The sequence below is a fragment of the Sparus aurata genome, chromosome 13 (assembly GCF_900880675.1).
Source record: "Sparus aurata chromosome 13, fSpaAur1.1, whole genome shotgun sequence".
In the NCBI taxonomy this organism is placed as follows: domain Eukaryota; kingdom Metazoa; phylum Chordata; class Actinopteri; order Spariformes; family Sparidae; genus Sparus; species Sparus aurata.
Window position 1 is genome coordinate 24,865,717 of NC_044199.1, and position 27,413 is coordinate 24,893,129.

General features: G+C 37.4%; 2 protein-coding genes and 1 non-coding gene across 3 annotated transcripts; 1 reads left to right on the top strand and 2 right to left on the bottom strand.

Moving 5' to 3' along the window:
* Positions 1-9,183: 9,183 nt before the first annotated feature.
* Positions 9,184-22,288, bottom strand: pgk1 (phosphoglycerate kinase 1). Its single transcript, XM_030438167.1, has 12 exons — positions 22,101-22,288; positions 19,086-19,136; positions 18,749-18,904; positions 18,291-18,435; positions 16,567-16,670; positions 16,298-16,417; positions 13,778-13,892; positions 11,092-11,271; positions 10,800-10,977; positions 10,115-10,213; positions 9,560-10,016; positions 9,184-9,339 (listed from the first exon to the last, which is right to left on the bottom strand). The coding sequence occupies exons 1-11, from the start codon at positions 22,163-22,165 to the stop codon at positions 9,976-9,978; spliced, it is 1,254 nt and encodes a 417-aa protein (XP_030294027.1). The 5' UTR covers positions 22,166-22,288; the 3' UTR covers positions 9,184-9,339; positions 9,560-9,975.
* Positions 22,289-24,355: 2,067 nt separating this feature from the next.
* On the bottom strand, positions 24,356-26,440 carry cox7b (cytochrome c oxidase subunit 7B). The gene is made up of 3 exons (XM_030437030.1): positions 26,289-26,440; positions 25,191-25,306; positions 24,356-24,591 (listed from the first exon to the last, which is right to left on the bottom strand). The coding sequence occupies exons 1-3, from the start codon at positions 26,425-26,427 to the stop codon at positions 24,502-24,504; spliced, it is 345 nt and encodes a 114-aa protein (XP_030292890.1). The 5' UTR covers positions 26,428-26,440; the 3' UTR covers positions 24,356-24,501.
* Positions 26,441-26,602: 162 nt separating this feature from the next.
* Positions 26,603-26,713, top strand: trnal-caa (transfer RNA leucine (anticodon CAA)). The gene is made up of 2 exons: positions 26,603-26,640; positions 26,668-26,713. It is a non-coding gene; the product is annotated as a tRNA-Leu (tRNA).
* The last annotated feature ends 700 nt before the right edge of the window (positions 26,714-27,413 follow it).

Here is a 27,413-nt window from a genome sequence, read left to right on the forward strand (position 1 = left end):
GCGGAGTGAGGACTAGAAGCATTGAAATCCACACTGTGAGCAAATTTGTCACATACTCACACTCATATTCAGTAGCGTCAGTGACACGCTGGGGTGTGACTGCAATTCACAATGAGCAGGAACAATTTTTATTTTTATTTCAAATTAATGATGATGTGACTTTTGTTTGGGTCCTTACACTTGTTTTCTTACGTCTGGAGAACAATACTTGTAGCCCGGGAAATGCCTGCAGCACAACTGTACCGTCATGCTGTTTTCTGACATTTGACCTTTTAAGCTTCTGAAGCTTCTGTGATTTGGATATTGTACTCGGCCATGTTGTAATTTTGATTATATTTCAATTAAATGTGCAACGCCAGTTAGAATAACAGTAAAAATAAGAATTTAAGCATGAATAGTAGAAAAACTAAGATCTATGAATATACCCTCAAAAATTAAAAACATATGAATGTGTTGCGTTGCGTTGATTATTTTTCAGTTGTGCTCCTATATTTCAGGCTGGTGCTCCTCACATTTTCGGGAGGAAACACCATAGCTTATAGAAGAAAAGTCAGTCTCGAGCCCTGAACGTGTGTATTTGCTCATGCCAGTACATGAAAAAGAACAGTTTTGAGATTTTTGTCAATTGCAAGTTTATTAGTTCCATCTGGCTAAAAATAATGCAGTCTAATGCAAAAAAAATGGCAAAAAAAAAAATAAAACATACTTTCAATACAGTAATAGTGCTGAAGGAGGCATCAATTCAACATATGGTCATTTTAATTTAGTCAGTATAGCAATATCTTCTAATTGTTGAATCAGTACTTTGTAATTAAACAAACATACTGGCAATAAAGTGTAAAAGACTGTGTAAATTAAGCCCTCCTCCTCATTCTCAGATGTCTTGTCTCCTCTACCTTGGCCTGCCATGTATCTCAGTATTGATACCCACTCAAGGAGCAAAATACTGCACATCAGCAGAAGCCCAGCAGTCCCGTTTCTCTGCGATGAGATCTGAAAGAATGAAGATGAGAGTAACAAGAGTGAAGGAAACTGTGATGCAGTCAGACAACAGACAGAGAAGTGTAAACATGGAAAGATTTACTTTCCACGACTACAAACCACACAGAGTTTGGGTTTGAGTTTGAACAGAGAACTGGTGATATACTTCAAATTCTTTTTTATCAGTTCATCACTGACAGCTGTCACAGGTATATAAAAATGTAAACTATATAATTTTCTTCGACATTCTGTTAATGTTTTGTACTGACAATATTGATTCAAGTGTACAAATTATTTCGGGAGCACAATTTTTTTTTTTTGTACATTATCTATTACTTCGAGAGTACAAAAAATTAACTCATTTGCACACATTCTTTTTTTTCCATGGGGCATTGTTCTTTGAATGGTTTTTAAAAGGAGAATGAGGAAAAACTGCAGTGTTCAGATGCATAAAGCTGATCCATCCAGAGCGATTCAGTGTTGTAACGTCTTCCTCCAAAGCCTCTACCATATATATGCAGTGGATAATGGAAAAGTTATGTATGTATGTTAGTTAGCCACTAAATTAGAACCATTCAAAGAAAAAAATTCAAAAGGACTTTCACGAAACTGCTAACACAATAACTAGCTGGAGTAGCTAGCACCAGTCACCATCCCCGCATGCGACTGAATGACTGTACATAAATTCAATCAGTTTCCACTTTAAAAACGTGCCGGCTGAGAAGCTGCTCGACAAAGAAATGAGGCGTAATGGGTAAGAAAGTGAATCAATAGATGTACAAAGTCACTTTAGAAACACAGGTCTGTGTTGGAGTTGGGTTTTCTTTCTACTAAAACTGGACTCAGCCCAGTACACCTTCCTGAAACCTCCCATGCACAGCCTCCACTGCTTATGTTAATGAAAAAAAAGGTGCTGAACTCACTGGCTAAAAGGAATTTAATGGGGGTTTGTGATTCCTCTTAAATGTCAGCGTATGTGGGTGTAGCCCTGTGAATAGAAGACAAACTGTGTTTCAGTTTTGTTTTGGCCAACCACATCCTGTGGTTCACTCTGTCTCGCTAACAGGAAAACAGCAGCTACTTCAACCATGAAAGAGTGAATAACTGCTGATTGTTGACCGGTTAACCCTGCGGTAATATAATCTTAACAGCCTCTCTTATTCACTTAAAAGTAACTTTTAACATTTGAGCTCACTGACAGTTATTTAAATCGTTCGACATATCTAACAGTCCGCTGTCAGGTCAGGTCTCATCGAGCGTGTCTTTTCTTCGTCTTTTAGGTATGATAGGAAACTCCAGTCTGCTGGCTGCAGTCCTGACTGTCGTGTCAGTGGTGTCACTGAGTCTTCTGCTTCTTTTCTGCCTGCGATGCAAAAGGAAATCCAGTAAGTGCATCATATATATATATATATATATATATATATATATATATAGTTGACATATATACTGAAAAATATGTCATATCAGAAGATCAACTTTAATACATGGAATATTTGACAAGATATGCTAATATATTGCTTAGAAAAAAGATCAGATTTTGATAATGTCCTGTATACAGATATGTTACTTAAAATATATTCTGCATTTATTACTTGATACAATATTTTTAGAAAATATATTGTAATCTGTTTTACAATATATGAAATACAGCAATAACTGGCATATTTGCCATATATGTGTATATATATATATATATATATATATATATATATATATATATATATATATATATATATATATATATGTATATATATATATATATATATATAGATATATATATATATATGTATACATATATATACACTTACATATATACATTTATATGTATATATATATACACACACACTTACATATATACATTTATATGTATATATATACATATATATATACTTTGATGTGTTTAATACATTTATATTTCAATATATATAAAGATGGCATTTATTTCAAACATAAGCCTACGACGGGTGAAAATATTGTCATAATACAGTTCAATCAACACAGATGATAAAAATAAAAAAAAATCAAGAATGTAAATATATTTGATGTTAAGTTAGGGAATAATAACAACTTCAGCACATTATTACTGAGTATAAAGCTGGAAGTTTGGAGGAAGCATGGATCATGAGCTCTGTGTCAGTTAGCGAATTATCTGCGATGATAGACATCAAAATGACAGAAAGAAAGAGAAGAGGCTAACTACAGGTTTGTTGTTGTTATTTATCATATCACTAAGGGGTCAGATTTATTCCTGATTGTTTACAGTGACTACACACATGTCTGCCCTAAAACTCTTTATTTGGCAGCGTAGTTCACAGTGATGAGTATCACTGCAGGTTGAAAGGATCACATGCCACCATTTCACTGCTCTGTGTTTCTTGCAGAGATCATTCACGAGGAGCATCAAATATACAACCCACAGACATTGTGAGTGAGAAGTATTTTGTTTTACATTCTTACGCTGTGTTGGCGGGTAGCTGTGTCCATTGTGAACATCAATTATTATGATATTTGACAGATATTGTGATTTGGGTTATGATTCCTGATTTTTTTTTTTTTTTTTTTTTTTTTGCATCACAATTTTAATTATCACGGAAAACAAATATAAACATTATGATGATGTGACCTTTGTTGAAGTCTGTACCAGAAATACATTTTTTCATACATCTAGAGAACGAGATTTGTAGGACATTTTGTTACAAATTGACTTTATTAAAATACGATTTTGATTAATTGTTCAACCCTAGTTATTATGATGTAGTATTCTATCCAACGATATAGTGACTCCACAAAAAAGTAGACCCGACCTATTCAACTGGCGGCACCTGGGCCAAATACGGCCCTTTAACAACCTAATTGCGGTCCTTAGATCCTTTTGTTTTGAGGCTAATTCAATAGTTCTGTCTGTTGCTAAACATAAAAATACTCTATATTTGATTTAAACCTTTTAACCCAGTCTGTTTTAGTGGAAGGAATTTAGGAGAATCAAACTGACAACCTACTTATTTACTACTTTTCCCCCTACAATAAATATGTTTCTCGTTTCAATTGTCATAACTGATAAACAAAGCGGAGAATAAAAGGTGCAGTGTTTTAACACATTTAAAATCTGAGCTTTACATGTCAGACGTAGCAAAAGTTTGAGTCCAGCCTCTAGCACTTCACTTGCGCTTTGCAATGTTTGAAAAGCCGTGAATCAGGCCGATGAGTCATGAAACACATGATCCAACAGATTGTGAAATAAGCCCAGGGTCAACCAAAGATATTTGAAAGAGTTTTGTGAAATGTATATTTAACAACTGAGCACATTGCAGTCACAAAAAATATAATATATATATATATATATATATATATGTATATATAAAAGTGTTGACATTAAAATGCTATTTTGACAGCCAACGCGAGGGAAGTATGTTTGCTGTGACACGATCAAAAACAGGTAAATAAAAACATCGCCACAGCCTCAGATAATGTGTCTGATGATGAGTGATCACTTGTTTTGTCTGTCCTCTTGTCCTCAAAGTTTGACACTTGTGTTTTTCAGTGACCAGAGCCAACCAGATAACTCCAACGACAATGTATGTATACTACAACACACATCAGCTAAACTCCTTTTATCACAATGCTGCTAGTCTGTGACACATAACATCATCATGATGAAGAAATAGTCATGCTTGTATAGTATAAATTGCATCTATATGCAACCGGTAGAAGCAGCTTTAGTGATGTCTTTGTTGGAAAGCACTCTAACAAATGAAACGAAAGGCTAACAAACACCTAAAGATACACCAACATACCATGTTACGTGGCTAACTAAGGAATCTTTGCTCTGTGCCACTAAAAGCTGAAGATTGATTGATTGTTGGACATCATGATATTACTGGTTGAAATTGGTTGGATCAAGGCTACAGTATGTAACACCACATGTCATTTTGTTCTTACAGGAACAAAACATGATATATTGATTCAAAGATGGATTTTTTGGTAGTTTTTGGCATATTTTATTAGATAAGGTCATGATATGATCAGGGATGTGATCTAAAAGGATCTGAAAAGCAACTTTAATGTATCAGGGCTGAGTTCAAATCTCATTTCTAAACTCTTGCAGAACTCAACAGGCTGAACTTTTACAACAACGGCATGGAGCAACGCACTGTATCGGCTAATCAGAGATATGTAACAGCACATTCCAGTGGGAATATTCTGCTAAACTTCATTTTATTGGCACAACAGAGGATAAAATGATTACTGCCAAGATAAAATCTTGTCTCTTGATATTTTAAATAAAATCAGAACAATGGTTTTGGCATCTCATAAGCCTTTTATTTATGGCTCTGTTTTACTAATGTTTCTTTATAGTTGAAAACTTTTTTACTTTTTCCAGAGTGAGTCTTTAGATTCAGTACAGAGCTGGAGAGTTGTTATTAGCATAGCTTAGCATAAAGACTGTAAGCAGGGGAAAACAGCTAGCCCGATTTTGTCAAGTTTAAGAAAATACATAAAATACAAGTACCACCATCTCAAAATATCACCGGCTAACACATTTAATTTCCTTTTTATTTGTACGCAACAACATATGTAAAGACAACAATTAAGGAGAGAAAGTATCGGAACTATTTATTCTCCAACAGCAGTGTATTCATCCCCTCATCACTGTGCTTGGCTGTTGTTAGTCAAGAAATAGTTCCAGCACATAACTCACAAATGCTAGTTTCAACATTTCTGTTTGTGTACAGATTAAATAAATTAGATCTATTTTGTTTATTAAAGAGCTTTTAAGGTGTTTTTTCTACTACTGTAATACTCATTCATCTGTGGTTATTTTTTAGTGAAACTCGTAATGAATGGAATGAATCTTCACCAGGTAGGCTCATTGTGTCTTTTTTGAAGGTTTAAAACAAGTCAATTGTAATGTAACTGAAGATTTCATCACTAACTACAGTATTGGCTTTTATGCTACATACATTTGAGGTAAACTGATTCATCATACCCAGTGGCCGGAATAAAATGTTAGCTAACCATGGATTTGTTCAAATGTATGTGTTGCATAACATTCACATTTCATAAATAGATGACCTTCATGTCAGGAGGGGATGGTGGTGGCGGTACAGCACTGCCAAAGGCTGCTGAGCTAGTGAGCGCCAAACATTACCAGATCTGCAGCACAACATTTTAAAAATTACAAAATTGAGCCTGAAGAAACATAAAGCTGCAACATAAAGAAATGTAAAGTTTGAACCTATCCATGGTTTGCAGAAACATTTTCTCTCTGGCAATTGGTTGTCATCATCACAGGAGTTTTAAGAATCAGAATCAGAACCAGAATGGCTTTTACTGCCAAGTAAGTTTTCATATGCAAGGAATTTGCTGTGGTCTGTAGGTGCAAAAACAACAAAGCAATACTAAAAGTAATTAAAAGATACTAAAGATATAGAGAAGAAAAATAGAAAAAAAAAACAGACACAGGATTGGAGATTTTAAATATGTGTAATATTGACCAGATTTATACAATAGTGAAAAAAGTTTTGACCTGGGTTGTGCAAGGTCACAGTAGAGATGGATATTGCTCTGTGCAAAATAAAGTGTCTTGTGACTAAAACCTACATTAATGTAATGTTGAATCACTTTGTATCACAGCTGCAACTGACAACCAGTCAGGCTATGGAAACATTAGAGATGGTAAGTTTAAACTAAATACACAATAAACACATGACATTAACATTTATTCTCAAAAATTCTTTATTTTTCATGTATTTACCATTATATTCATATATTACTACTGCACCCCTGATACAATCTGTTTCACTCTGTGTTGCTGCAGCTCACACAGGAAGTCTGGAACACACATATGTGTGAGTATTTAGGCTCCTTTCATACACATTCTAATTGGCAACAGCACCTTTAGGTTCTTTTTGCACAAATTTGTGTTAGTTCTGTGATCAGAAGTTGAGAGACTGAGATTACACTAATTTCATTTTCTTTTTAAAAAATCACCAAACAAAGTGCCTTCGCCCATAAGTCAAACTGGATTTGGCCCCAGTAAGCCCCGCAACCCCCCACGGGGGGATAAAAAGCGGCAACATCCCGCAACCCTGAAGGAAAAGCGGAAAAGAAAACGAACGAACGAACCAAATTTCAGTAATTTCTCGTACAAATCAACTGATCAGTCCACAAACAGTCTAGGCGTTTTTAAAATAGAAAATTACAGTTTAAATACTAGTAAGGATACATTGTCTGTAGCTCACCAGCTGCTACACTAACTTACAAATTCAGTACAGTTACAGTATTTCTATCTTACACTCCACTACATTCCTTTAAACTGAAGTTGTTTTAATTTCACCAGATAATGATCTGTTTATAAAAAGAACAGAAGGTTTAAAAGTTTAATATCTTTGCTTTTGTTCAGAGATCCACTCCCAATGTCACTGTATGAAAATGATGAACAGAATAAAAAGAGGATATCTGGTGAGCATTTTTCCTTGTTCTTCTGAATAATACCCTTAAATAAACTACATAAAATGAATTCAAAGATTTATTTATATTTTTGCCCTCTGCATGTTTTTATAGATCATGATCCCAGTGTCTATGCAAACATCTCACCAGATGGTAAGCTCAATCATTGTATCTGATTAAAAACACAAGGTTTCTCACATTATTAGTCATGGTGCAGGCTGAGTTGTAGGAATGTGAAAGATAATAACCAACATTAAAGCTTGACTCAAACTGTTGCAAACAGACGAGGACGACTACGAGAACTCTGAATTCCTGAAGCAGCAAGAGGATGAGGGTGAGAAAGCATTTTTAACAACCATATTCACTAAACCTACTGCTTTTTCTGTGGTTTTGTTTCTTATTCTACTCAAACAGAAGCATTTTCATACACCACCTGAGCAGAAGTGAATCTACGGACTGAGTTAACCCGAGCATAGCTGCAACTTTTAGTCGAATCATCAATTTGTCAATTAAAATTATTTAGCAACAATAAATGTCACCTTTGCAGTACAATTGTTCTCTGACTTAACTGATATTTTAAAACTGTTGTCAATTAAATGTAAGACTTTTAGGAGTTTTAGGTGCGTAAATTCAAAGACTTTTCAGACTTTTCCAGACCTGCAGATTGTCTGACAGTGAAATGTTAAGCATCATTTTTCTTTTTAACAACAGAGCCTGATTATGTGAATGAAAACGGGGAGCACTGATGAAAACTCAACTGACAACGGCAGACAACAACCTGTTCTCTTTCTACTTTTTTAACTAACTGGAAAAGTGTGTTTTTTATTTCTGCTGTGTGATGTGCAGCTGTACGAATAAAATGCTCATGGAGCCTGATGGTGATGGAAACTGAAGCTGCCACCTAGTGGTGAAAAATCCATTTATGATAGGATGAATGCATCAGGACAGGACACATGCTGTTGTGTAATGGCAAATAATCAAGCTTACAAATGAGATAAAGAAAGGCTTATAGTGTCAAATGTAAAGTATTAAAGAATTTGTAAACTTTAAATCTTGAGGAAGATAAAAGAATGAATGAAAAGCAGATTATCTGACAGTAAGACTGTTACTGACCTGTGCCAACCTTTTACTGCAACTGTGAAAGAAATTTACCAAACTGTACCATTGCATAATGTAAAATACTCTGCCACAATATATATACTATATATACTGTGTGTATACTTAATATATCTACATGTTAATGTTTTGCATTCGAAACGCTACTTTAAGCGACTATAGATATTTTAATATTAATGTGTCAAATGATTTTTGTTGTTATTTTCACTTTTATTTCTAATGGAAAAGAAAAAAAGAATACAATTGAAATATTGTTGAGGCTTTCCAAATGAATACAGTCAAGAACATGTGTTCAACTCGCTGTTTATTCGACATCCAAATTCCCTGTACAACCTTAACGTACCTGACTGTAGTGACCCAAGGATGTTATTACAGTCTGTGTGAAAAACGAAATTAAAAACACACAAAAAAACAAAGACTGGAATAAAAAAGGAAGCGAAAAAATGGGGACTGTTTTTTTGTGGACTATGGGAGGAATGGTTATGTTAAGCCAGGCAGTCACAGAGGACCTACATGGGGGGGTTCTGGATGGCGTCCTTGGGTCAGTAAAGTCAGGTGCGCTGGGCTAATGTGTTATGAAACCACTGTATTGTGCATTGCTGTTTGATTCAGACAAGAAGAATCAGGCAGAGAAAAGACTTTACACGGAGACGATTTTATTATCCTGAACAGATCAGTCTAAAGCCAAGAAGAGAATATGGGTGACCACAGCCGATGACGATAGTTAGTGTGGACAGACAGAAAATATAACGTCTAGGTACACACGCACACATCACATGAACAGTTTCAACATTATAATATATATATGTATATATGTATATATGTATGTATGTATGTATGTATGTATGTATGTATGTGTATATATATATATATATATATATATATATATATATATATATATATATATATATATATATATATATATATATATATATATATATATATATATATATATATATATATATATATATATATATATATATATATAAATAAAACTGACGATGCAACACACACATACGTAGTATCTCTGCAGGAAAATTCATCATCTGAGCAAAAATAAACAGCTTCTGCCTCAACGAGCCATTAGATCCATTTCTATCTTCATTAACCATCACGTGACTTGTATTCCCAGCAGTTTGACTTGATGAGTGTCATCAGCATGTTAAAAGTAAGGCAGAAGAAAGCTCTTCTTGTTACAGACAGTGGGTGAAAGAAAACAATCCTCCTGTGAGTCACAACTTCGAAACAAAGACTGAATATGAGATTAAATGGCAGGTGAGGCAGGTGTAGGCTGCTTTTGCACATAAGAGGAGGTTTCAGGAGTAAACAGCAGTCTGGCTGAGAAGCGACACACCTCTCTCACACATACAAGCAGGTACATACACACTTCCACACACACTTCCACACATCAGCAGGCTGTTGGGAGGTTTAGACGCTGCTCAGGGCGTCAACACCGGGCAGGACTTTACCTGAGCACAGAGAGAGAGACACAAAGTCAGCTTCATCATCAAGCTTCAGGACACAAACATGAAATGATGCAGGTTGATTTGTTTTTTGTGTTGCTCACCCTCCAGCAGCTCCAGGCTGGCGCCGCCTCCTGTGCTCACATGGCTGACCTTGTCTTCTGTGTTCCACTTGGCGCAGCAGGTGGCAGTGTCGCCCCCACCTGGACACAAATGAACATACAGGACTTTAAGTTTAAATATGTGACATTTTCCGCATTCATAAAGCAGCAAACAAGTATTTGCTCCATAAAAATATTGCAGAGTCACAAAGTCACACCTCCCCTTTTTGAGCTTTACAGCTGTTTTTGTTCCTTTCCCTTTTCAAAGGGGCCTGGTGAGAAACTTTGGCCGGAAATGTTTTTGAAAACATTTGAGGTGAGAAGTAGGCTATGCAGTAACAGAATCTTGATTCATACTTGATCAGCATTGCGCGTTTAGACAGTTTGATCTGGTTTTGGTTGCTAGTGTGTGTTTAGATCCCCCTTTTCTTTCTTTTCACTTTGAGTCAATGATGCGCTCATTTGTTTTTGGCGCTCTAGTGTAGTATCTGTAGCCTGTGAATGTCGTATATGTAATATATGTAATAATATGTAATTTCAAACTGAAAACCACATAAACTGGGAAGGAAATCATTAGCTAATCTGTGTTAGCATCCCAACATGCTAACAGAGTTCTAGATCAACATACAGACTGACTAACACAGCTGAGACAAACAAGATACAGAACCCCCTCTGTTATCTTTCTTACCGATAATCGTGACGCAGCCTGAACCGGTCACCTCGACTACTTTGTCCATCAGGTTCTTTGTCCCTTTGGCAAAGTGTTCCCACTCAAACACACCGACTGGGCCATTCCACACGATCTGCTTGGCCCTCAACACTGCTTCTCCGTAGGCCTTAGAGCTCTCTGGTCCACAGTCCAAACCCTGCAGAGAACATTCCCAACGAAACGCACAACAAAATATAACAGAATGAGATTTCAACTTGAATGTTTTCTGTCTGGATGAATGAATGTCAGCAATTCAGATAAATCTTCACACCATCCAGCCGGCAGGGATGCCAGCAGCAACGGTTGCAGTGCCCGTTTTGGCGTTCTCATCAAACTTGTCAGCAGTGACGAAGTCGACGGGCAGCGTGATCTTGACGCCATTCTTCTCTGCTTTGGCCATCAGCTCCTTGACGATGCCGGCGCCCTCCTCGTCGTACAGGGAGGTACCGATCTGAAAAGAGAGAGGAAAAAGTATGCACAGCATATTTATTTAAGAGGTAGTTTGTGATGTGTTGCACAATGACAAATAACAAGATAATTTTTATGACCTGCTGAAATTTTGTCTGTCAGTACCAAAATTAAAAACACATGTTAATAAGTTTTCTTTTGAATTGTTTTGTAAATAAACATGTACATGCTGTGGTTAATTCAGGTGTTTCCTTCAATAATTTACCATAAATTTGAAATGTTTATAGGTTTAAATTAGCCTTCCCAACACCACCAAAAAGTGTCTGTGTTTGAAAATCAAGCTGAGAAAAAGCAGACAAACCCACTCAGTGGTTAGTGGTGGTATTTTCCACAAGGCATTTGCTAATTCTAGGTTAAACATTCTTCAGTGACATAAAAACGTCATCTAGAATATTGAATGTGGTGGTGTCCAAACAGAGTTTTGAAACCCCTTTGTTTCGTCCGTGTCACAGAAGAGATTCAGAATCGTGCTGATAACATACACTTGACTTCTCACAAAAAGATCTGAATCAACTAGTCTTTGTTTAAAGGGTCAATTCACCCGAATTACAAAAGAACACATTTCCACACTGTAGTAGTATCTCACTATGCAGATACATTTTTTAAAGAAATGTGTACACGTTTAAACTTATCAGTCTCTGAGATTTCCACCTCCACTACAACACAGAGGTGGATGGAATTGAGTCTGTGCTTTTCACAGGTCAGAAAAAAAAAAAAAAAATCAGCAGAATCTCTTTAGACTGCTCTTTTAAGGATTTTATTGGGAGCCCTTTTTACAACTGAAAAAGAGTATTATAAAGATCCCATTCTGAGCTGCCCAAACTATTTTTATTGCAACCTTAAAAAAGGTTTATATTCATGCATTTAGTCACTTCTATTATTGTTCCTCATTGTACTTGTGTTTGGAAAATAATCACGCTCCCTATCCCAATTTTGGGGGGTGTAAACAGGAACTATAATTTTACCCTGGAGCCTTCATTTATAATTGCCACCATTAAAAGTATGTCGAATCACCTGTTAGGTGCTCCTGTTTGCAAACTACCCATGAATGTACCAGTGACTATCACTGAATAAATTTAAAACTAAAGAAAACATAAAATTGTCTTAATTCTCAGCCAAGTTCTGAGGTACAAGGAGTGTTTTTTTTTCCTATGATTTTTTGGTAGATTTACGAGCATTTATTTACGTTAGAGATCAGATATGTGCAAGATGCGCTGAATCTAAAACATTAACTAGATCATATCTGTTTGTTTAGATTTCACTCAGAGAGTAGAAGAGTGAGTACAATTGTGATGCTTACTGCTACAACTGGGCTCCAGGTGTTTTAAAGAACCTTAACTGCCTCTATGGGGGTTTGTCACAAACACTGCTGCTGCTTCAACTGCCACGTTAAAAAGTATGCCAAATTACCTGTTAGGGATTCCTGTTTAAAAAAGGTACCCATGAATGTACCGTCATCCATCACTGGATTACTTTAATGCCTAAAAAGCTTAAAATTGTAATGACTCTCAGGCAGGCCTTGGAGGTTTAAGGAGCCTCATTCTTCTGTGATTTTTAATCACATTTATGGACATTTATTTGTGATGGATTTAAGATATGATGATATTTTCTGTATGTAGATTCTTGCTACAATCAGGCGTGTATTAAAGTACCTACATTGCCTCTTTGAGCAGTTTGTCACAGATACTCCTGCAGTTTCAACTGCTGAACAACATGGCAATCAAAAACTAAATTAAAAGATTAGCATGTACCTGTCCCTTTCACCTCATGCAGTATCTTTGTTTGAGAAATGAGGAAAATATGTAGTTTTGTGAACTGACCCTTTAAACAAAAAGCTTATCTTCTGTAATTTTCCTGTCAGAAGTCAGACTCAGGTCCTGAACAGTCTCTTCTGTCAAACTAACAAAGCAATGAAATTTCACAGGTCTGTTTGAACACTACTAACGTTCAACAGCGAGTCCAGCAGCTCGATTAAGAGAGCAGGTTGGCTGAGTGGTGAAGACATTGAAATTGTGAAACACCTGAAATATAATACAGATCTGTTTTTCTTTGCCTGACATGGGTTAATTCCAAATACCTTTTCAAGTGTTTCTGTTCTAACGTGTCCAACAATGGCTATTTAGAGGTACATAGAATAATAATTGGCTTGCCAATATTCACTCTCTTACTGAACTGTTTTTGGTGTTGACGAAAGTCTAACATCTAAGTCCTGAGGAAAAAACTGAGCTCCACTATGTGCATCAGCTGGTCACTACCTCTGTCTTTCAGCTTTTTGGTGTTAAGCATGTCGTGTACGGTGTGTATACAGCTTTTTTTATTGGAAAAAAGTTGCCTGCGGTGGCCTGGAATACCAAAACCAGGACCTCTCAAATATACAGTCACGTGATCTCATTTAAAAATGTTGATAAAACCACATTGGATAACAAGTTATTGTTCATGTGTATCTGAGAGATATAAAGTGACAGAACATTTAAAACCAGCGTCCTCACCTCCATGTTGTTAAGGACTTTGAGGAAGGTGAAGGCCATGCCGCCGCCGATGATCATCTCATTGACCTTATCCAACATGTTGTTGATCAGCTGGATCTTATCTTTCACCTTCGCTCTGAAATACAGACAGAGAGAGGCGGAACACATCAGTATAGATAAGACACACACATATATAGAGAAAAAACAAGACAGATGTACATTCATTACTGAAGTGGTTCATAGCTACAACAGAATGTATGACCTGGGATTTTATTTGATTTTGGGTTGGTTCAACAGACCAAAACCCAAATATTGAGTTTACTATCATATAAGACAAGAAAAGCAGTCTAGAGCTAGAACTAGTAATTTATTTTATATGAATTTCATGTTGATTAATAAAAGCAATAAACTTTATTGCAGTTGGCTGAACCAGGATTTAAACATTTCAGGACTGCAAGGAGACACAAAAACAAAAAACAATCTCATTTTAAATTAATACAAATATAAAACCCTTCTGAGAAATTATTTTAAAGATGTCACCACCAGTCTTAGATCGTAATTCTTTGTATAATTGTTCGATTGATTAATTGTTAAAGCTTTATACCATTAAGGCCACAACTGAATGAAAGATAAAACAGTTGCCGACATCATAACTTTCCACAGTGTTAAAACTTTGTCTTATAGTTTAATAAACTGTTATGTAGGGTTTTGACCTCTTATAACTGTTCAAAAGCATTAATCTGTTACTCAAACTGAACTTCCAAGATCTTTTTAACAGCACCTGATTGGCTCCTGGAGCAACACACCCCCTCTAACCCAGCCCCTTTCATCTGAACCCACACTAATTAATTATGTCAGTTTGTAATGACAGTTTGCACACACACACAAAATCAATATTCATAAAATAAGATCATCAGCTCACTAATGAAAATATCTTTGAGCATTCAGGCAGAATTAGTCATCAAACACACAATTTCTCTGCTCTTTCACTGCTGTCTAATCATTACACACTAATGGTCACCATTCTCTGTTTGTGAATCAGAGTAAGGTGATTGGCTACATCGCTCGACGCTGAGTGAAGGTGACGGTTGCACAATGGACTCAGGCTAAAACGGACTCTGACACAAGGCCAAATCCCACATGTGGCCACTAACAGCTCAGTTAAGCATCTATTACAGCAGCTTCAGCCAGTGTCGTCTCTGTGTTCATTCAGCTGTGATAACACAAGAAAATGTAGAACCACCTGCAGCACCTCAGGGACAGAGAACCACAGGAAGTAGTAAGTAGTAAATTTAACATGAACTAAGATGAAATAATATACAAAAAAAGGGCACAGCGTAAAAGCTCGGTGCCTCACTGCAACTTGAGAAAAAAATAAAAATAAAATCCTGACCGGCCAGAAAACATAACAATTCTGGTGCTAAAAACAGAAAAATAAAGTTCACAGGAGTGTATTGCCAGCGTATCAATAATCTTATGGCAACGGATAGGGATACTATTTATTGCTGTATCAATATTTTATCCCAGCCTATCCATAAAACAAAAAAAACATCTGATAAAACAGGATGCCATTAGCTGAAGTCCTTCAGGCAAATTAATCAATTTGAATAAATACACTGTGACCACTTTAGTACTGCCTGTATGTTTTGTACGTGTTTACATGATCTCTGTATTTTCAGAGGAAACAGAACTGTCCATCACTGTCCAATAAACACAGTTTGAATGCTTTGAAGGGAAAACAAGTTACTGCTGTAATCACTGGACATGACTTAACTTTCAACTACATCAGCCAACCAACCCTAAAAGTATTTCTGAGGTAATAATGCTGCAAAAGAGCTTTAATAAATAAAGAAAAATATAGTTGTTTATCCAACATGCTTACACTGTCTATGATCTCTCATCTCTGCCCTCTCTCTCTCTCTGAGCACTAATAGCTGAGCAGTGAGTTTCTTAAAAAGAGCAGTGTACAGTGACACCACAGATTACATAATGAGCTTACAGTCTCTATTCGTGGATGGTCACCTAGGGACAACACTGACAAAAGACTGATTTTCAAATCAAATGGTATCTACAGAAGAAATTGGTTTTATATTGTGCTATAAAGCAGATTTAAATTCCACTCCAAGTAAAACACATTGTAGGAAGTAAAATATGAATGTTCTGCTGGGGATTAATCGCTCCGGCAAAGTTGAGTTTAGACTCATTTTAGCCAAACCAGGCTCAACTTCCAACAAAACGCAGAAGTTCCTGGTAAATGACTGTAATGCAAGTACTGTATTTCCACTATTTACTTCACATTCATTACTCTGGTACATGTTCGGTAAAATTTCCAGAGTCATAAAATCCAGTGTCATAGTAGTTCTGTGCATTGGGGTTTAGCACCAAAATCTGTTATTTAAACTCTACTTTCCTGGATTGTAAAATATTTTGGCGCCTGAAGCTACACTTCCCCGCAAATGCAGTTCCTGGCATTGTTTTAACCCAGGTCTGTTTACTGGTTGAAGTTCAAACTTGATGAATTGTGAAATGAACAGTTCTCACCCTCCGAGGATGGCCAGGAAGGGCCTCTGTGGTTTCTCCAGCGCCATGGCGAAGTAGTCGAGCTCCTTCTTCATCAGGAAACCAGCCGCCTTCTGAGGAAGATTCACTCCCACCATGGAGCTGGGAGAGAGAAAGAGAAGGAACAGAGGAAAGAGGAACAGAGGAAGAGTATGAAAGAAAATCTAGTCAAAAACCAGCAGATATTTCCGATGTATCCTCACAGATGCTGTCCCCCATTCATCTCCACTGTATTCAGACAGCTGGCTCACCTGTGGGCTCTGTGAGCCGTGCCGAAGGCATCGTTGACGTAAACGTCTCCGAGTTTGGACAGAGATGCCCTGAAGGAGTCGATCTGCTCCTGAGTGGCCTTAGTCTGAGGGACAGAAAAGCACAGGAAAGAGTTTAGAGAAGAAGGGGAGGACGGAAGCGAACTGAAAGAAAGAAGTAATGTGGAGCAAAGACTGTAATCTGTGTTTCCTTATCACGTCTGTTTGTGTCTCACGAGAGATCATTTATTGTTTGAGGAACTACTGGTAAGCAAATTAAGATAATTTGACTGTTTCTTAATGAGGGACTGTTTTTTACATTATTTTTTATTCCTTTTAAAGTCTTCAAAGTGTTCAGTGTTCATTAATAAAAAGCATTTCCATTTTTATTTCAACAGCATTGTTGGGTGAAAATCCGACATCAACTAATGTATTTATTTCACTGTTGTGAGAAGCTGCTGCATCAGTTTCATTATCTTTCTACAAACAAAAAGATTTTTTGGGGAGTGGATACAAAAAAGCAAACAGAGCAATGTTAAAGACAAAGATGCCATCAAAGAAGCAGCTTAAAATCTCTGAGGCAACAGCTTGAGCTTCCCACGTCCTCTAACTAACTTCCTTTAGTGTTGTGTTGCACCTGCTGCACTTTAACAGGCGGGGGTCAAGACTGTGTGACTGAAGGGCAGAAAAAGGTTAAGAGAGCTCTTCAGTGTCGCTCAAATGTCAGATGAGTGCTGTACGCTTTGTTACTGCCACCTACATTTTCCCCTCAGTACACAAGAAAGATTATACATTTAAGGAATAATAACTGCTGTGTTAGAAAGGATTGTACTTGTTATGGTGCATTTTATACTTATGGAGTTGGGACAAACTTGCTAAATTCTGTTTGACTCAACCAGTGAGATTATTTCAACTCTGTCAGTGAGACGGGTATGTATAATGAACTAAAAATAGAGTTTCCTGTCTGATACAGTAGAGCAGTACAGTAGAAACCAGCCCACCAGGCCACATACCAGTCAGGCCTCTTAGGACAGGAAAAGCAACATGTCCAGCTAAGACAACCTGCTGACCTTCAGGATAAATGTCAGCAGGTCAACGTTGCAGAGTCACTGAAGGACCAACAGTCATACAGTGTCTGAGGAGCTGAGTCTGGATCTGTAGCTATATCAAACCATCTGTAGTAGCATAATGAACGAGAAACTCATAGGTTGAAACTCTGAGGTGATTTAAGACACAACCAGTCTCTGCACCACTCCTGACTATGACATCATTAGATGGTGACGCAGCCGTTTCAAAGGGATACTGCAGCTGGAGTGACTGTGCGTTTTCCTTCAGGTGACCGAGAAAATTCAGCTGGAGAGAGAATCAAGGCAGAGTCTGCTGTTCTCTCTCTGACAACCAGAACAGACTGATTTGACACCAAACAGCCTAATCAGAGCCGTGGAACTGTCCAGACGACATCAAAGTAGTTATTTGTTATGCTCTGGATTGCAGATGGTTTTCAAAACCTGTGTCTTCCCAGCCAATCAGATAAAAAGTGGCCCAGTTGAGCAGTATGACCACCAATCACTGACCCAAAACATGGATGACTCGGAGACCAGGATGCTAACAACAGCAAAACGCACTGGAAAACCACCCATAAGCTACAGTTCCCACTGACTCAATGACTAGAACAGATATACTCTAAATATCATTAACTGGGCCCATCAGGCTGCTGGTAGACTCACCTTATTGCCAGAGGCGTCCTTGCCTTTTCCCTCCTCGGCAACGTGGAAGCGGAGGTTCTCCAGCAGGATGACGGATCCGGTGGCCGGGTTAGCGCAGGCCGCTTCCACCGCCGAACCCACACAGTCCTTCAGGAAGGTGACATCCCTGCAGAGTCACAGAGGACCAGTGAGGATGTGTGTAAAGTGATTTCTTACTGTCTCGACAGAATAAAGTCAATGAGAAGCGACACTCATGGAGAGGATGCTGAAATAATGATCCCAAGAAACATTGATATAATTGAATACTTTTACATCATAGCATTAATTTAGGTTGGATTGAACTAGAGAGCCAAATGGCAGCTTGTACAAATACTTATAAATATTTTAGTTATAAGGGTTGTTGATTGATTTCTATTCTTTAAGAAGTAACCTGAACGTGTTGAAAGAAGGGAATCCAGTTATTCAGTCCATCAACTCACTTTCCCAGCAGGGTCTTGAGCTCGGCGGCGACGGGCTCCAGGGAGTATTTCTCAGGCACAAAGTTTCCGTCAGGACGGCCCAGATGGCTCATCAGCACGACGGATTTGGCCCCGTTATCCAGGCAGTGTTTGATGCTGGGAACGGCCGCCTTGACCCTAAAAATTTAATCCAAAAGCAAATCCATCAATCCTTACACCTTTTATCTAACCAACTCAACATGATGGTTGTTTTGTTTGTGAAAGGACAGAAGTTTATTTAATTTAAGACATTAATAATTTGCTTAATAATTTTAACTTCAAGAACAGAAAAGGTGCTTCAGAATTACACGGCCATTACCTCTGGTTGTTTGTGATATGCTTGTCTTTCATTGGGACGTTGAAGTCAACCCTGAAAGAGAAAAAAAAGTGTTATTAGAAAGAAATAGACTAAGAGATGTTTAATGCATTACAGACGTTTTTTTTTGTGACTTTCCATATTTTTGCAGTTCTTCAGCTATAAACAAAAACATGTAGTCTGACATTATCAACGTACATTTTTTTTTTCCCAGACCATACATGTGTTGATACACATCCATTTTTGGATAGTTTCCACAATTTCACTCTCTCTCATTTTGTGATAAAGAAATAACTAAATGTATACCTTCTCATGACGAAAACATTTTACTAAAGTGACCACAATATGCTTGGTTAGAATAATAAAGTTTTGCTCTATTCGACTCCTTTAATGAGGATTTGGTCAAGATATTCAGAAGATCTGTATAAAAATTAATGAATTAACAATGTTGAATGAACAGAAATTGAGAAAATATTATCTTTTCAATGCTAGAATATCCATCCCTTCCATCTCTTCCCAACTTGCTGCTGCAGTGCTTTGTTTTACATGTAGGATTATTGGCATAGATACAATGTACAGTCAGACAAGTTCAGACGCTTTCATTTCACTGGCAGCATCAGTGCCTTTGTGCTGCCCCTCCCATTGAGCTGGATGCATACGCAGCCATGCAGCTCAGCACGAGAACACGCTGCATCCCTCATACTCCAGGCTGTTACATAACCACCTCCCTACACTCTGTCTGAGGACCTGATGTACTGAGACACATGATCAGCCTGCACACAAACACACACATGCTGCACCCACTCCCATTACAATAGCGATCCATTGTCTGAGCCTGAAACCCCACTGTCAGCAATTCAGTGGCTCAATAGCTCCAATATACAGAGAATCGTCTAACAACTGCAGTAGTTTTCCGCTCTTATGTTGCTCCATCTGTTGCAGGTGGGTCTGCAAGTCACTGAACAAAAGAAACTGGACTGAGGCTTTTCTCAGAGGCTCAGCTGCTCTTTAGGCTCACTGGATGAATTAAACCTTGATGATTAAAGGTAACTGTCACATTTTTTAATTTTAAAAATAAGATAATTAGCCAGGCCACCATGTTGTGAGGAAATATGGATGATTTAACAGCCTGAAAATCTAATAACATTTATTGGGGACTCCTTCCCTCCTCCCTCCCTGAACCCGTTTTGCAAATTGCAAAAATTGTTGTCTTCTTCTGAAACTGTAAAAAATGTCCACACCGGTGAAGACATATTTGACCCAAGTGCAGCAGCTTGACATTGAGAGCATGACTAAGCTTGTTCTTCTTCACCTGTGTATTTTTTTGGTAGATCTTTTTAGTAGACCTGTTCGTATTATTGGCTCTATCAGCTCTTATTTTATTATTGATTAATAGAAACACCACCAATTTATAAATAGGAGCAGGCTGGTAGAGGCAGGATTTTAAAATGCTATTTTACACTTTTCTTGTTGTTCGTCGGCGCTTCTTTGAAAAAAAAGTGTTTCTTTGGCTCCATTCTTTTAGTTAAACTCAACCGATGAGACTGTCCCTAAGAAATGTCTGTGTGTAAAACAGTAACTTGTGCTGAAGAAACTGCACATTTTATGATGGTACTGTGAGCTACATGGTAAGAAGAAGAGCAAGCATGTGTGATTGCTCTCTAGAAAGTCAGTTCTTGGCCTCTGCTAGATTTGGCTGCTGACCAGATTTCTGTCAGGCGCTGCCGGGTCTCTACAGCAACCCTACTTTCCTGCTCTTTAATTCTGGACCAGCAGGTCTTACAATGCGGGGACTAGCACAAACTTCTGCACCCTGTACGGCTAATGATTCCTCTCTGGTCAGACACTCCTGCACACAATGCATTCTGTCTGGAATACTATAAACAAAACACACAACAAGCTATGACAGGCCCAGGGTGTGTGTGGTGAGGTGACATAACTGTTAGTCTGTACAAAGAGAAAAACTCTATATCGAATGAATGTGACCTTTTTACATTGAGCAGGGTGAGCCGGTGGGCTGCTGCTGCCGGTGAACCTTGTCCTATGCTGCCTGTCATTGCATCACCAGGCTGAGCAAACCAAAAGGGCCCTTTGACATTTTCTACAGAGGGTGTCGGTTTCAAGTGCACTTTCATCAATGACCAGAAGAAATATCCAGTTAGTACAGGAAAACATTACCTGACAGTGCTGCATTTCAGATGAGTTACGCAGCTTTTTATTCTCAGAAAATTAATTTGGGTTGTTCAGCCAGGCAGCAGGACATCCTTCCATGTAAAGAGATTGTACTGGGATTACATACGACGGGATTAAAACCTATGTGGACGGCACCTTCGAGCAAGGCACTTAATCAGATTGTCAACTAGTGCTGAATCAGTCGATTATTCAATTAACACTAGAGTAATAATTTCCTCTTTTGATGTGTAACCACATTTTAACTGTTTATAGACTACCCAGTTTTGATGTTCACTGCTTCCACTTTTGGATTACACACAATTGGAAGATTACATTTTGGGCCAGGTGGATAGTGAATTTGCCCTTAATTTGAAGCTTTTGCACTCAAAACATTCGAAATATAATACCTAAAGGTTTGATTAAGTTCCTTATATTATCAAAACAATCTCACATTTGTATTACATTTAATAACAGGATAAAATGTTGAATTATTACACCGACACTGCATTTTAATGTTATGGTCTGACTCTGACTACATCTCGGATGCGGTGGGTTGCATGATGCATCCATGCAGCATCTCCTCTCAGGCACGTAACATGGATGGAAAACGTGACGGCCAACAAGTTCACTTCCTATCCTCAGCCCGTTGGTCTGAACTGACTCCCACACCGCTCACCATCACCTTTACCTCTTCACATCAACTCTGCGAGAGTATAAAACAGTCTGTGTCCGCACGAAGGTTTGGTTTGTGGACCAGAACATCTTCAAAATGTCAATTAGCTAGCTAGCTAACGCCAAATAGTCCCATTCACGACTAGCAGCGTTAGCTTGGTAATAAACGCTCACCTCATAATGACCCGCTTCCCCTTGACGTCCACCTTGTCCAGGGTGAGTTTGTTAGACAGAGACATGTTGATTGTTTTGCTGGTTCTTGCCTGCACCTTCCTTGCCGGGTCTCCTCCGCTTCCTTCGGCTGTTCAGTTACCGAATGACAGCGGTGACCTTAGCTCAGCGCGGAGGAACATTTGCGGGGCGGGACGGAGCACACCCCCTGCTACTGATTGGCTACCGCAGGAGGAAAGCCTTGGCAATCGATTTGATATGGCTCCTGTCTGTTCTCTGATGTACACACCTCTCTGATTTCGTCACTCAACTTCAGAGAATACATTTACTCAAGTACTCGAGTACAATCTGAAGATACTTTAATTGAGAGTTTGTATTTACCTTCATTGCAGTTGCAAGGCAAATATATTCTTTTACTGTATGATTCATATCTATTGTATTTTGAGACCTGGTTACTTTGAACATTCAGATTAAGAATATATGAAATAATCAACAAATACATTATACTATTTGATATCCAGGCGAGAATTCACAAACTGCTACGCAGTATATAAACTAATAAATTAGCCATTAGCTATATAAAGCATCATACACATGCACACATTTTGCGTTTAAATGCACAAATAGCCATAATCCAATAGTATAATGATAAATACACATTGTTATGAAATGGAGCATTCTGCAAAATTATTCCTTTCTTTGGCATGTTTGATGCTTTTACTTCTGCTTTAGTAAAATCTTGAATGAATGACTTTAGCCTCTAAAAAAAATGTCTACACTGTGGTATTGATACTTTAACTTAAGAAGCACCATTTGGTTTTGGGGAATAAACAAAAGTCTGAATTTTAACATTTACAGTATTAATAAGGTAATAATACAAACTCAGAGGGACATTTTTCTTCTTTAACTGAAAAAATAAGCCGTTCTCTGAGGAAAATAAGTTGCAAGAACAGTTGTATTGATTGTATAAAGCGAGTGAACAGGACTGCTGCAAACAAAGTCTTGTTGTGTTCTTTTACTAAGTGACAGTGAAGTGCCTATTATATTCTATTCAGTCATGAAATGAAGATAGTTTGTTTATTTAGTTTGTTTAGGCATTTACTTATGATTAAAATAATTTCCGAAACTACAGAGTCCACTTTTCAGGAAAAAAATCAGAGTACTTCTTCCCCCATGGCTATAGAAAAATAGCAATAACACAGTTTTGACATTCTCAGTGTTATGAGAAGTCATAACATTTTTATATTGAAAATACTTGTACTTTTTTCAGTTCATTGTAATTTTTAATCAGATTTATGACAGCTGGAGTCGCTGTTAATATACTGTAACAAGTAAAGATGACATTAATCAAGTGCTTCCCAAATTATTTGGTTTGTGACCTTCAAAGAATAAGGTTCAGTTGTAGGCCTCTGATTCATATTGGTTGTTAGCAATTACACTTTACGACCTCACGTGGCTTTTTTAAATAAAGAGTATCTTATGAGCTAAAACTACCTAAAATTTCAAAACAAAAACATTACATCCAAAACATCACTATTTTCTGTTTTAGAAGTTTATATTTTCTTTGTTTTTCATCCATGAATGCTCCACAACCCCCCTGATTTATCTGGACTCAAACCTTTATTGAAAGTAGTTATAATTAGCTCCACCTAAATGAACTTAAACAATAAAATGGCTCTCATAAATAGATGCATCAGTAACAATTATCTAATAATCTAAACCTAATCTAATAACGGCCATTATAATTTTTGTTACAGGTAACTTTTTTGCAGACCAAATTCTCTTAACACTTAATAAGCACTCTGTTCAAAGTACTTCTGCACTTTAATTTAGGATTTGAATGCAGAACTGTATTTGTACTTTTAAGTAATTAAAAGATATATTCTTTCAGAACTGAATGTCAACCAAGGAATAAATGAGCACTGCTTACGTGCTAATGTATATATAAAAAAGGACCCATAATGTAATAATCCAAACAATTTAAACTGTTAAAAGTGTACACCAACAAAATGGTATAACAATAAGTATTATCAATCACTCAATCAGGGATGGTAAACAGATAAATAAAAACAACTTTGAAGTTTCCATTAACTTGCTGTAGTCAATATGTGTATTCATAAATATAATGAGATGTACATTTCTTCATGACTCAATCATTTGTCAACTTAGGGAACCAGAAACACCACAGCTTGAGGGACAGCTGTGGTGTTTAATGGTGTATGCAGAGAAATTACACAGCTTATAAGAAGAAACAGTGGTCAGTAGAATCACATTTAATTTATTTGAACAAAGTAACATGTTGGAATAAACACAGGTATTCGCTGTGTGAACACGCAGATATTTATTATTCATCTGTACAACCAGAAGGTTAATTGGGGGGATGCAGTTTTGTCATCGTGGCTTTTCACTCCTCAGACTCAGGCTCTCTCCACTCTTTGGGCATGATCTTCCCAACAGGTGACAAATTCCAGGTGATGCCAGTCTGAGTCAGCACCTGCACAAAGACAGCATTTTTTTTTTTTGGCACACTCTTTTTTCTAACACATGAAACAAGAAAGAAATGATTCAGTGTATAATCCAGTGTCACACCAGAGTTAAGCCAGATATTTAAGAATCCACAGTATCTGTATCAAGGTTTGAAACAGAGTGACAGAAAATACATATGAAAACTCATTTTAAGACCTTAAGTTGTGATACCATTTTAAATCAGTCTCAGTTCGCCCCCCAGCAGTTAGTAGATGTGTTGAGGGATAAATGTTTCATACACATTGGCAAATAATGCCTGCTGTGTTATGCAACTGAATAAAGAATGACAAAATATAAGCACACAGTAAAATCACACAATCACTTTCAGATAAAGAGCAGAGTTCAAAGCGTCATTTCACCATCTTTCTGTAAATGTATTACAGCCCTCGGTATATCTATTACATTTTATACATTTGTGAACTAGGTTTTGATCAGTGTGCCCAGGAAGAAACTTTTTACACTTTACCAGCCACTTTACTTGACTTAAATTGAAGGTTTTTCCGTACCGACTGTATTTGTTTGTATTGGTCATACTTAAATGAATGTGATGTGGAAAGCACTACTTACGTATGACCACACAGCCACACAGAAGACAGCTCCACTGACCATCAGACCATTGCCATACTTGGTGTGGAAGTTAGGTTGGGCAGTAGATCCATGCCTGACCTGCCTCCCGGCCTGACCTGGACGGTAACAAAACATAGTCTTCATGGTAATGACTGGCATTTATATAATGCATTAATACCAACTTTACTTCTGTGTCACATTGCTGTTTGTGGCCTTTAGCAGTACTGTATACATAAACTAAAAAGCAATATAACTGAAAACAATTAGGCACAATTGTGGTGCAGGTGGAGGCGGGATATTATGATTAAAATCGTCATTATAAGTCACTTAATAAATTAAAATCCCTTCATTATGACCCCTTTTTTTTAAATGAACCAACTACTGTAAAAGCGACCAACAAATGTTTAAAGGTTGGATTAAATGATCTCTAAAACCACCAGGTTTAATGGTGTGAAATACACTGCCCTATTATTGTTACTGATCAAGTCAGCCGAATAACTGAAATTGTGAATACTTGTACTCAAATGCAAATAGGACCAGGTAGTTACTGAGTCCACATCTCTACAAAATGGTTTCTAAAACAGTGAGTCAGGTGAGGAGCCTGTCCTCATTTGCCCTTACTTTAACAGTAATATTTCACGGGCATAAATAGAGGGTTATACGCAGTCATTTTTTTAAAATAACTAACAGATCTTACTATAACTAGTCGGACAGGAAAAATATACAATTGCGCTAATATTAGCTCATTATCTTTAGCTAGTTACACAGGTCGGTGCCACGGACAATGTCACCTCAATAAATGTTAAAAGGCCACTTTGAGTAGTTGTTCATCTCGAAATTTAGAACAAAGTAGTTTAACTTACAGAAGATATTTCAGGGCATTTAATAGTACAAATTACATAATTTTGAGACATATCATGACTCCAGCAGGAGTTGCTAATGTTAGCAGGTTAGCAGTAAGCTATTGATGTTAGCACGCTTACCGCGGTCACAGAGCAAAGACAGGCGGTCAAACAAACAGCTGACTGAAATTAACCTAGCTTTTGCCATTAATTCATATATACAACTCGGAATTTTAAGAGTATCCTATTTCCTTACCGGTGAGGTTGACTGCAGCTTTCGCGAACCTGAACATGTTGACTAGCCCAGTGCCTTCAGATACCCTTGAAGAGCGGAAGTGTAAATTATGGCCGCCGCACGTAAGCACAGCGGAAGTTACGGTTGCCGGTGTGAGCATGCGCACACGTAAACCAGACGTTGAAAAGTGTGAAAATGGAAGAGAAATACACAGTTTCTGACTTAAGTACCGTGAAACACACACAGGGTTATCACTAATCATCCCTGTTACCAATACAACACACAATCATAGTGCTGATGATAAAATCCTATTTAGAGTACCAATACATTACCGTGTCAGGATGGCCGAGTGGTCTAAGGCGCCAGACTCAAGGATTATCTCCTTCCGGTGAAACGGGACTTCTGGTCTCCGAATGGAGGCGTGGGTTCGAATCCCACTTCTGACACAAACTTTTTTTTTTTTTTTTTCTTCTGTCAAAGAGACACAATGTAGTTTTGGAGAAGAAATGCCACCTCAGAATTTGAATGTTTACATGTTAACTAGGTCATAATACAAACTCAAAAATATTTATCTCATGAACAAGCTGTTCTCAGAGGAAAATAAGGTCCCCAGACTAAGTCTGAAACTAGAAAGGTGTCAGGGTCAGCTAAAGATAAACAAAGATGAACAATATGAAATTGTGTCGTCCTTTAAAGTCTGATTGTTAATGAAGTTTTTTCCAGTCACTGAATGAAATCAAAGGAAGTTTCTTCAGGCATAACAAATCAGTGGATGAAGATCATTCTCTTCTCATCATAATGTATTGCCCGAAGTACATAATGCACTTTTAACAAGTAAAATATAGGCTTCTAACATGTAGTGGAAAAGAGTTAAGTAGCATAAAAAATGGAAATACTAAAGTACAGTACCAATACCTTAAACTTATACTTAAGTCAGTACTTGAGTAAATAACTTAGTTACATCAGTCAAAAAGATTTTGCTCTTCTTATCAATATTTCTTTCCCAAAACTACAATGGGCACCTTTAATGGGCTAAATCATTACCAATATAGGAGATGGTACACTGAAGTTACCCAAATACTAAATCACAAGCTAAGTGTACTAAATATGTTGCTTTAAGGTTTTTCAATGATTGAAATTGTGTTG